The 12,545-nt window shown below is 40.4% G+C and overlaps 1 protein-coding gene across 1 annotated transcript in view; it reads left to right on the top strand.

Moving 5' to 3' along the window:
* PTPN22 (protein tyrosine phosphatase non-receptor type 22) overlaps positions 1–5,645 on the top strand; it is a 47,215-nt gene extending 41,570 nt beyond the window's left edge. Inside the window, exons 18-21 of the mRNA XM_048497588.1 lie at positions 1,562–1,659; positions 2,835–2,865; positions 3,891–3,962; positions 4,992–5,645. Coding sequence (XP_048353545.1) covers positions 1,562–1,659; positions 2,835–2,865; positions 3,891–3,962; positions 4,992–5,056 — 266 coding nt within the window. The 3' untranslated portion in view covers positions 5,057–5,645. The remainder of the gene's footprint in view (positions 1–1,561; positions 1,660–2,834; positions 2,866–3,890; positions 3,963–4,991) is intronic.
* The last annotated feature ends 6,900 nt before the right edge of the window (positions 5,646–12,545 follow it).

The following is a 12,545-nucleotide window of genomic DNA, read 5'->3' as shown; positions in this document are numbered from 1 at the left end:
ATTAAAATGGAGCATTAACTGATGGATTTCAAATTGAAAAAGAGACATGCCAAGTCCGTACATTATTGCCACTTCTAAATACTTTAGTGGTAGGAGTGTTGGCCACTAATATCAGACAAGAGCTTTGTTGTGGGTCAGTCCTGGGACACTGGACAAGCCTCTGAAGAGGAGCCGATTAGGGAGAAACAAACTCTTGTAAAAACCCAGCAAAATGAGTCAGAAGAGCCAGAGCAGGTTTTGACAGAAGCTCTCTAGCCTTGCAGGCTGTTTCTGACTCCAAGCCAGGCACCAGCTGAGGGAACTCATGTCTATTCTGTTCTATTTATATCTATTTAAAAGACATGTTTAAAAAGGTATTTTTTAGTATCTCACCTGCTGTAATAGGCCTGTGTGAAAGATTAGAATTGTCATTTACATTATACAGCAGGGTTTTGGTTTTTTTAAAAAAAGATGGATTATCATACTGGGAGTTCATAATTACATTTCAACCTTCCTTGATTCATCAGCTGCTGAACGGATGTATACCTTTTTCATAGGTTAGTTTAGATTGTCTTCTTCCATTTCTTGGTTCTTACACCCTGTATAGAAGTGTCTGAATGGAAGTGGTCATGATTAAATATTCTGGTTCCTAATCTTCTCTTCCCAAATCCATGGATACCTACAGTTGCTTTCCCCCTGCTCCACTCTCTAGTGAAACTAAGGATAAAAGATTTGTCAATTTCCCAACATTTTCCTTTCTTTAAAGCTGCACATATTTTTATATGAGCTTCAGTGTTACAATGAGGAATCAAAGGATGTCCCCAGATGTTGCCTGTTTCACCAGAGTTCAAAAAGGCAGAATGTAGAAATGGATGGAGGGAGAGATAATGAATATATGGTGGGTGAGTGGGGTATCCATTTTCACCAGCCATGTCGTAATGGGTTGGAATCCAAAATTCTTCAGAGGCCCTGTGGTTAATCATTCAAGTTAGGGAAGTGGGGAACTGTTTTAGCTGAAATGGGTGAAGGGATGCATAACTTTTAAATTACAGTCCAGCATAATAAAGAAGGGGAGCTGCCTGTTGTGGGTTTTCTGGGCTGTGTACATTCCTCTGAAGATGCTAGCCATAGATGTGGGTGAAATGTTTGGAGCAAAAACTACCAGACCATGGTCACACATCCTGGAAAACCCACAACAGCCAGTTGATTCTGGCTGTGAAAGCCTTCGACAATACAAAGAAGGGAAAGTTATCCAAAGTGTAAGTAAGGTGCTTCAAAATATATGCGTGCTTTTGATCCTCAGGTACAACCCAGTTCCTGCTAAGATTTGTTTACCTAATAAAGTTGGAGAGATTGATTTGGGGGGGTGGGGTATGGGTTGGCTGCTTGTATGAGTAAATTACCTCATAGCATTTAAAATTAATTATTCATATCTCCCTGTGATAGAATGATTATTAATCTTTGGAAGATCATCTGCTCATTTGTATATGTTTTATCTATTTGTGGGTCAATGACAGAATAAATACTTATTGTATTGAAACATAATTAATTATTCTTTGCTGAGCATACTTTGTTTTCCTAGGTTTACCATCTGCTTGGAACAATGTTGTGAGCCCTGGAGACTCTGAGATTAAAGCAATTGACAAATCAAAGGAAGCAAAATGCTTCAAGAGGAGTAAGGTATACAAAACAAACCATAAAGGAGAGAGGGGGGAGAGAGGGAAAGTGTAAATATTTTGCTCAGTCAGTGTGTGAGAGTATTTTACAGAACACAAGAAGCCAGATCCCTGCCCTGATGTATACAGTTTGACATAAAGGAGACTTCAAAGGAATTGGAGGGAGGTGAAGATGGGGACAAAACAAACCAAGAACATGTGTTCATTGCATTCGTGTTTGAAAAGCTAACTAGTAAAAGACCAGGACGTTTCTTATTGATGTTACTAGGGGGAGCTCTAAGCAAGAGAGAGAAGCAGATATTAACCTTCAGAGTGTGGAGCTCCAGTTATATAACTCTTTATCCATTGTGATCAACTCTTTTTTTAGGAAAGAGTTAAGGACTTCAAAGTCTTACTATACAGTATTTTCCTTGGGTCTGACCTAGATCCTGCTGATCAGATGTATGCTGTGAATTCTCACAATTCAATTTCTGTACGTGTGTGATCCCAGTTTGGATGAGGACTACTGCATGTGGGGAAAGGGGATTTAAGCCTTCTCCCCCATGCCAATTTTCTGACCTGAAATGGTCCCAAGTTTGCTTCATTGCAAAAATGTATGTTTACCCATGTACATAAAAGTTTTCTCAGCAGGTCAAATAGCAATTTCATGGGGCTGTTTGAAGTTGGAAAAACAGTGAATGGCAAGTGTGGGGATGATTAAACCCCTTCTTCCAGCACCCTGTGGTCCCAATTGGAATTGGGCCCTGGATACCTGAGAAATCATCATGGGACTTGCAACATGTATGGTTGACAGGACCTAGGGAGGACATAATAAGGTTGTCAGTTGTAAACTGTTGTGTACTTTTCTCTAGCTACAAACTGTCAGAGCAGCATGGATGGTTTTTTACTAGCTGAGGTTCCATCCTTCCTCTTGTAGTCCTGCTATTCTGAGAACTGAAAAAGAATTTTCATGTATATTTGGTTTAGAACATCACCCTTGCTAGAATAACCCCGGCCTTTCACATTACATCTCATCATTTTGAGAATATACCTTTTGCCAGTCAAGAATGCATGGTATAGTGGTCTGCTTAGAACTGCAACCTATGGGCATTGCTTATTTGATTACTTATCAGAGTTCTTTTGACAGACCTCTTCTAAATTAATGATTTCTCAACACCAGGCTTCTCTCTTTCTTTACAGAGCTTGAAAATCTTACGCAGTGTGAAAAATAGTAAGTCTTCGGAATATCCAGATTGTTGGCAAAGTATATGGAAAACACAGATGTGTTATTGTGTTTCAGACTATGAGGTGCCAAAGAACCATAACCATGTCTCTGTTGGGAGTTGAGGGCACTCAGTAGCTTAGTGAATGAATAAAACCTGTTTTGCTACTATGCTATCTTTCATTAGCATCTCGAGGGCTTCAAAAACAGGAATTAATTAAAGATCTTAATTTCTCTGCAGAGTGTTAACTGGACAGAGAATGTGGATTGTTAGTGCTAAGTCTGCTGTGGCTTCCCATTCCATTTTGTGTACACAGGACTTCTGAGAATGAAAACCTTTCTCACAAAACCTTTTGTATGAAAGCTGGACTACACATTATGGTCTCCAAAGGGGGATCAGTCTCCCCATAGTAAGCTTCCAGTCACCCAATCGTAATGCTTAGGTGGGTTCATTGTATGGATTGGGGCCCTCGTGTTGTGAGCCCCCCCCCCCCCCCGCTCCCCATAAATTTATACCAGATGTATCTGGGGGAGAAGCTTCAGCAAAAAACATCATGGACAAACATGCTTATTTAAAGCTCAGTTCTGTTATAGTTGATGTCAAACATTCTTGCTCTGATCTGCAATAAGCCACATGGATGCTAAGGAACTTTTTATGTTTACTGCTACAAACTATTCTTCAGCAGAATATTGCAAACTGTTTGCCTTCTAATGTTTGTACGCTGTTAAATCCTTGGCACTGTAAGCAACTTTTAAATCTGGTGCTGGGGAAAGATGACAACACTGCACAGCTGGATCTGGAAGGAGAGAATTGGCAGTAGCATAGACAGTGGAGGGGATTGAGTTGATACAGTCTGGTGAAGAAAGGGTGAGAAGGATGAAGAGAAACAATACAGTCTGATCCAGAGTGTATGGAGAAGAATGGTAAGCAACTGTGTGTACACAGCCTCATCTTATGGCAGGCACCACATTGCATAAAGCCTATATACATTCATTAATTAACCTTCAGCTAAGGTCTTCCACTATTTTTCTAGGCATCTGTAGTCCATCTTCACTAGTGAAACCACCAGAGCCAGACCAGTCCAATCACTCCATCTTAAGCTTTGGTACGTATGTTTTATATGAAGGTGTTCTTCCCCGTGTTCCATGCCTGTTCACTATGAACAGTTTAATAACTCTAGTTGCAGGCTCCTTAAAGAATCTAGTTGACAAGTAGCTCCTCATAGCTCCCCCTTTGCCACTGAGTATTGCTGAAATCCAGTGTGCTTCGATAAACTTGAGAAGACATGAAAGAAATCAATCCTCCTACCTGTCCTTATCATCATGTAACAATGATAACTATGATAGCCACTTGTTGTGGTTGTCCTAAAAATTGGGAGCTCCCGGGCTGAGTTCAGGAAACATGCACAACTAAAATGATCTTCTCTCCAATCTTAAAACAAATTGACTCAGCTTCATCAGAGCCAACTCTTATACCTCTAGGTTGTCTATACTCTTTTCCACTCATAGATGGAGGATAGCTGAATAAAAGTGGTGTTGCAGCAAAGCGGGGCGGGGGGGGGGGGATGGTCTCTGTAAATGCTGTGAGAAATCTATGTAAAAGTGCACTTTGCTGCAGCATTTTCTCCTCTCTCCTACTTTGGTATTAAGCATAACATTTCTTTCAGTTGTTCTTGGCCTGCTAAGTTTTTTAAAATGTTAATTATTCATCTTAGATTGGGAAACAATTCTTATACAGTATTGTAAAGTCATTACTACAAGATTTCAAACTACTTTAACAATCACACACATTTCAATAAGACCACTCTAGAGCCATGGTGGCGAACCTTTGGCACTCCAGATGTTATGGACTACAATTCCCATCAGCCCCTGCCAGCATGGCCAATTGGGAATTGTAGTCCATAACATCTGGAGTGCCAAAGGTTCGCCACCACTGCTCTAGAGTGAATGGTTTAGGCCAGGGACATGTCTTTTTATACTTCGTCAGATTCGGCATTAGCTAAATTGTACATCTGTTCTGAATATCATTCTGATTAATTGCTGTTTCATGGTACTCTTATTGTTACATGCAATAATGTCTCATGCAAACTTTTGTAAAAAAAAATGCCTAACATTTTCCTAATTTTACATTTCAGGCTTTGCAAACCGATTTTCAAAACCCAAAGGACCAAGAGATCCACCACCAAACTGGAATATTTAGTAGATTTTCTAAGATGCATCCCACCCCTTGCAGACCTGCCTTGTTCATCTACCTTCACAATGAGATCATCATTTCAACCAAAGGGCTTCTGTTGAACTGAAAGAGATGGAAAATAAAATATGGATTCTTTGTCATCTGAATACAATACAACTTCTTCTGTCAACTGACATGGATGGCAACTAGCATAAATGGAAACCAAATGCTTTGTGAGTGCTTGGCTTCTGTTCATATTTCAGTGAAGCAAAGGTGGATTGTTTCTTCAGCACTGTTTTTATTTCAGCAAGGACAGTTGTTTGGACTTCGACCTGCCCAGAATCCTGAAGGCCCTGACCCCAGTCTAAGATGTAAAGACAGGCCATAGCATAGTTCAGATGAGACAGAGCTCAGGATCATAGTTACTTATTATTAATGTGTGTGCTTTCAGATTATTCCTGTTCTCCCTGGCTATTGAATTGTGGCTGAAACTGGTTGTTTGTAACATAAAGGTGACATTACTTGCATGAATGGAGTAGTTGCCCACTTAGAAATGGTACTAGTTCTTTTTCTTACAATAATTGTAATTTCAACATGGAAAACAGATTGTTTTAAATTATTTACACCACAAGTTTGGGAACAAGGATTGTGGGACTGGAAAGATACTTTGATCTAGTACTTGGTTGGATCCAGGCATCTGTCTGTGGAAGACATGGATGTTTGTGGGTCCTCCCAACTTTCCCTTCCTTGAGAAGCCATTACTGACTCCTCAAAAGTTGATTACTGGATTTGTAGGACTCCTGTTGAATAATAGCCACATCACTTGGTGAGTTGAAGTGAAAAGAAGACAACATTGCTTTTCTGCCTCTTCTGTTAGCAGCGCTCCTCTGTCAGAAGAAGGAGTGATTTCACCCTTTCTTCTTTTCACTGCAGCCAACTGATCTGCATGGCTGTTACTCCACATAGGTCCTACAATGTAATTAACTTCTCTAGAGCTGGAAATGGCAACTGAGGGCAGAAGAAAACTGAGGAAATCTCCTTATACAAGAATTGCAAATCCATTGATCTACCAGTGAAACACTCTTTTCCATGCTCATATGTTCAAAATGTGCCTTTAGCAATGGTACGTCATGCCAGAGGTGTCTGTCAGAGAAAGTATTTAAGTTGTAAAAACACAGCCAGATGGCTGAAGCAAGTGAGATGCATTATTGTACAAGAAAGAGCAAAAATGGGGTTGGTGGGACTCCAGCAAAACTGATATGTAGTTTTCTTCCTTCTCCAAAATATGTGAAAGAGCCAAGCTTAAGTAATTTTTTTAAAAAATTAATGAAATGTATGATGCAGTATAATAGTAATGAAATGTTTTATTTATTTCCTATGGCAATTAATGCTTCTGTAGACCACATTTCTACAAAATTAAAGAGCTGTGCATATCTCATACTTATCTCAAGTGTCCACCTAGCACTACCATTGGCACATTACAAAGCGATACTTAACTTTTAATGGCATACTTACTGACTTGCCAGTAGCTACATTTCCAGTGTTAATACTCAGAACTCTGACAGATAAGGGACTCACTGCTACTTAAAAGGAAAAAAATTAAGTCAGCCATGTAGGTCAAGGACTCATTTGAATTACAGACACAAATGAGTTACAAAATACAAAGTGGGTTGTATAGGAGGAAATCTTTAGGCAGGTTATTCAATTTTGAATCTATTTGCATGGGGTTTTTTTAAAACCATGAGATTTAACATATATCGAACTCAAGGAGTACTGCTGCCTTTATAACACTTGCATTTATTTTTGATACATTCACACTGAAACCATTGTCACTCTGCCTTGGAAAGGGAGAGGAGGGATTTTTCTATATCCCACTTCCCCAAACCACAAGACAGGGGAATTGGTGACCCAACTGTGTATAAGCATATCTATATAATAGCTATTCTGTTGGATACCTATTTTGCTGCCAAATATATTTTATGAAGATCTTTTCAAGAAACAAGTGACCACCGTGGAGCAACAGATCTGGTTCATTTATCCTGGAAAAGGACCCTTTCACTTGGATACCATGCAGTAAGGGAAAGAATGCCACCCCCTTGACATATACCAGGCCCCTGGAGAATGTGTGAAACTATACTGCAATCACTACATGGGAATGATGTTATGGGATCATCTTCTGCTACAGTACTGGGAGACAGTCTTGTCAGAGTTGCTTCAGGGCTCATGACAGGGGAACAGGGAAGGAACATGCAGAGTGCCTGACTGAGACAGTGGCATTCCCACCTCTGTTCACCTGTCAGTGTGTGGAACACCCTTTGGGATGAATCTGCTCTTAGGATTCTGACATTATACACATTAGCTATCCCCTGGATGTTCTCCTAAGTTGGTGCTAAATGTCTTCCCTGTGCCTCTCTCACCATCAAATTACAATGCTGTGCGCTCTTGCCAAGAAATGGCACAGTCCTCTGGAACAGAGGCCCATGCAGCATGGCCAACCTACTGGCTTCTTGGTTGGGGTTATCTTAGTGAGGGAGGAAATTTGGCCACTGCTGGGGAGGGTGGTGGTGGTCGCAGCTGTAGTTAGCATTGTATGCTCTACAAGGACTCTGGGGTGGAGCTGTGCTAGTGGTGGTGGGGAAGCACTTGGTCTTTTCTGGTGCATGGATGAATTATAAAATCATAGAGTTGGAAGAGACCTCAAGGGCCATCAAGTCCAACCCCCCACAATGCAGGAACACATAATCAAAGCACTCCTGACAGATGGCCATCCAGCCTCTCTTTTAAAAAACTTCAAAAGGAGGAGACTCCACCACACTCCGAGGTAGTGCATTCCACTGTTGAACAGCCCTTACTGTCAGCAAGTTTTTCCTCATGTTTAGGTGGAATCTCTTTTCCTTCACCTTGAACCCATTACCCCTGATCTTAGTATCTGGAGCACCAGAAAACAAGCTTGCCCCCTCACCAACATGACGTCCCTTCAAATATCTAAACATGACTATCATGTCACCTCTTAACCTTCTCTTCACCAAACTAAACATACCCAGCTCCCCAAGTCTCTCCTTGAATGGCAGGTACCTTGCCCTACCCCCCATTAGTGGCTAGTGTGTCAGAATAGGATCTAAAAGTCCCAAGTTCAAATCCCCCTCTGAAGTGGAATCTTGCTGGAAGACATTGGGCCAGTCACCCACTTGCAATTAACCTTTCTCACGTGGTTGTTGTGAGGATAAAATGCAGGCAAGAAAAACAACATAAACCCTTTTGGGATTGCCAGTGGGGAGAAAGGAAGGATACAACATAAATAAATAGTATTGGGAACATGTTCACCCTCAATTGGAAGACATGGGAAACACTAAAACAAAAATCCTGCAGGTGTAATTTAAATCTTCCACTTCTAAGGAACTTTTTAAATAGGAAACACTGTATACAAACAACTGAACATTACAGTACTTGCCAACTGTCTTTGTACTCTGTGCACAAATCTCTATTTTCCTTATTACCCAGTTTACAGACATGTTGCGCTTCTAATTTTGTCAAGGAAGATTTAATTACAAGCAAACATGTTCAGCTAGGAGGAATTTGAAAAACAAAGAAATGCAGTTACATGCTGATTTGAGAGTCATCAAGCATGTTTTCAAGGCTTTTTTAAATGTGTGTTTTCAGTTAAGTAGATGTCAACAAAAGAAGGTGCAATTACTGTGGGTGTCTAGCAATATTTTATCTGTCCTAAGGATGCCTCTTTCGTTTGATGCACAATCTGTGTACTTGTCTTTTACAGGCCCTGCTTCTTGCTTTCATGCCAAATAGAATCTTATCCTTGGACATGAGAACATTTATTTATTTCATTGGATTTAATAGGCCACCCCTCCCTTTCCGGCTTAGGGCGGCTCACAACACACATTTAAACACATAGCCAACTAACATTAAAACATTCTAAAAATGTAGTAATTATCAATTTTCCAAGATGGCAAAAAGATTACACTAATCATGTGAGGGTTAACACTAATTAATACAGCATGATGGAAACAGGAGGGACAGACCAGATGACACCAAAGCCACCTCAACTGTATGCTGGGTGGAACAGCTCTGTCTTATAGGGCCTGTAAAACTACATTTGATCTCGCAGGGCCCTGGTCTTGCCAGACAGAGTGATCCACCGAACTGGGGCCAGGGCTGAAAAACCCCTGAAGACATTCACCTGAATTAATTGTGGAATTGGGTCCTTCCCCCTTCCTCTCTGATGCAGAGGAACAGTGTCCATTTAGGTCTTGAAGAGGGAGAAACAATCCAGCTCTGCATACACTTAGCTAACTACCGTTCCTCCCTGTTTGTTGAGCCCTACAGTCACAGACACTTCTAGAAAAGTACAAATATTGGAACAATTCGGACAACACCTTACTATGCCCCAGATAAGTATGGTAGTGATAAGCTACAAGCCTAACCAATCAACACAATTCAAAATACGCATGAAAAAATACTTGCCTGGTAGCAAACATATCTATTCTTTTTTAAAAAATCAAAATAGAATGCTGTTTTCAGCATGATATAAATACCAAAGAAATTGAAAGGGGGAAGGGTTGGTACATTATATATCAAACTTACCTTACAGTTATATGTACCAAAAATATAACTAATAAAGAAATGTGCCAATATGAATTGTCTAGTGCTTTTTTATCTCAAGCTAAACCTAATTATACAAAATAAACAATGTAGCATTTGTCCTATAAAGTTTTTATGCAACTATCCCATGGGTCAAGCATTAATCACCACAATCATTATACAGAGTTTTAACACATATACATGTAATGCATTAGTTCAAACATAAAAGTCACACTTGTTACAATATTGTATCTTATCAATTCCACACTGCAATTCAACAGGTCAAGTGTTTTTCACACTATGATTCAACAGGTCAAGTGTTTAACAAGTGCCTAGGTTCAGTTTGTTTTCAACCACTTCTTCATCAGAATATTGTTTCAATCTTTTCCTCTACAATGTACATGAAGGGACACATGAAGTGTAACTAAATAATCTGCATTCTAGAATAACAAATCTCTTTCAATGTATAAATGTACTTACCAGGGACCTGGGTGAATCCCTTATTATCTCAATAGTCACCCCCAGTACAGTCCTCAGAAACTTTGATTCTACAAAATAAAACTGGCAATGAAACTAAATTTACTTACTATTATTTAAACATCATAATAACATAACAGTACAATATTAATAAAATAATTACCTACAACAGTGTTGCAATCTTTCTTCAACAGTGTCTTTCCAAGTCATTTAAATTTCCTTTTCCAAAGTTACAGTTAAATACTGTAGTCCATTGATGAGACCCATCTGAGCTATGTAGCCCTTAGAAATCTAATTAGAACATTTGTGACAAGTTTAGATCCCCAGCCACAGGACCTTCATGTTTGATGGATTTAACTTCAGCCTGCTCTTTTTCAACCATACCATGATGGCCTCTTGGCACCTAGCCCAAACATCAAGGGTGGTAGCTGGCTGGCCTGCCTCCATCAGCAGAAAAAGCTGGGTGTCATCAGCATATTGATGGCAATCCATCCCAAAGGTCTGAACCAGTTGTGCCAAGGGTTATACATAGACATTAAATAATGTCGGTGAGAGGACTGCTTGTTGCAGCACTCTGCAAAGTGAAGGGTTCCCTAACCCTAACCAGGACACACTCTGCACAAGTGCCACCCACTGTCCCTAGGGATGGAGAAACAAGGCCATTTATTGCAAGGCTGTGACCTGAACCCCAATAACAGTAAGGCAGTAGATGAAAAGATTGTAATCAAGCTTGTCAAATGCTGCTGACCTGTGTCAAAAGCAACAGCAGTGCTGACCCACCTGGATCCAGCTAGAGTCAGAGCCCGACCCTGAGGTTTCTGTCCCATGGCCAGGCTCGAAGCAGGACTGGAATGGGTCCAGAGTATCATCCTAGAACACCTGAAGCTGCTCTACCACTGCTCTCCCCTACCTTGCCCAGAAATTACAGATTTGATTCCGATCAGTAGTTGGTTGGATCAGAAGGATCCAAAGATGTTTCCCTCTGTGTATCTTATGCACTTAAATTCATTCCAGTGTCATATTTTTACCTCTGTTCAACAGGTGCTGTTTATGTAGTTACTTTAGCCTCCCTATTGAACACATGAAAATGCCTTACAAAGTCCATCAAAGTCTTCTCAAATTGGTAGTGGGAATCACGCAGAGATCTTCTACATCAATTACTAGATTCTTTTAACTGGTGATACTGGTTGAACCTGGGAACCTGGCTTACATAGTTCTCTTCTCCTGCGTTTTGTCCTCAGAACAACCCTGTGAGACAGTTTAGGCTAATAGCTTGTATCTGGCCCAAGGTCATCAAGCGAGCTTCCATAGCAGAGTGGGGATTTGAACTTGGGTCTTCCAGTTCCTAGTCTAACACTGAACATCTTGGTTGATCTCTATAAAAAGTTTTTTCTTTGGACCAACATGGTTACTTGCCATGTCTTTCAGAGGCAGATGCCTGATGTGTTGAATAGTATGTTAACAGACTCTCATCCAGTTATTTTTTTTTGTAAAATACAAGACTGCAATGCTTCCTCTATTAGTGATTAGCAGAAATATTTGAGTGACCTATTTTATAAGCTTGAACACTACCACTGTCTCTTTAGTAATAAGTATGATGCTCCACTTCAAAAGCTTTCTGGAGCCATCTGAGAAGCAGCAGAACCGTGCAATTGCCAGGGCTTGTATTTCCCATGAAAAGAAAGGACGACTGCTCTGGAAAAGGAGTCGACCTGAGCTGATCAGTTGCAGCTTCAGGCTGAAAGGATTGCTCTGCAGTGCTTGCAAAGATAACTAGGGCAAAACTTAAAAATATGCATGATTGGTAAAATACAGCTTTGAAAACATCTGTTATCAGACATCTGCATTCAGTACCAACGGGGTAAAAACCCTCTGTCCTAGTTGTAAAGATCACTTTCAAAACCCTGTGTGTGTTAAATGCCATGTCGCTTCCGACTCATGGCGACCAGGAAGTCTTCTTAATTACAGGCAATACAAGCAGCACAGCCCTGACTCTTGCAGGAATGTGTTTACCCGGAGGCTAAAATGGTAACCTTTGTGTCTTGTAAGCCACTTTCTGGAAGTCCTGCCATAAGGGCGGAGGCTGAGAGGTGGATTTTTCTTTTCGATTTCAAGTGATCTGCTTGTCCCTGCCCAAACATTACAGCAGCAGCGCCAAATCTCAAATAAGCGAGTCTTTTCAGCTTCTTACGAATGATCTGAACATTTGTAGACAATCTGTGCTTTTCAGTAGCTTTGTCAACGTTTATTCAATAAAGTGCAAATTACACTTTTAGTAGAATCTGACCTAAAAGAGAGAATTGTAGACCCGCAAAAAAAAAAAAAAAAACACGCCTGGCTCTTGGCTCTACAGAGGCGTGAGAAGCGGTGGGAAGGAAAAGAAATCGCGCTCGGCACAGTTTTAGACCCCTCCCTTGTTCTGTTAAAATTAAAACATATTTTC

The sequence above is a fragment of the Sphaerodactylus townsendi genome, linkage group LG05 (assembly GCF_021028975.2).
Source record: "Sphaerodactylus townsendi isolate TG3544 linkage group LG05, MPM_Stown_v2.3, whole genome shotgun sequence".
Classification (NCBI taxonomy): domain Eukaryota; kingdom Metazoa; phylum Chordata; class Lepidosauria; order Squamata; family Sphaerodactylidae; genus Sphaerodactylus; species Sphaerodactylus townsendi.
The sequence above is the reverse complement of the archived record's forward strand: the minus strand, read 5'-3'. Positions and strand labels throughout refer to the sequence as shown.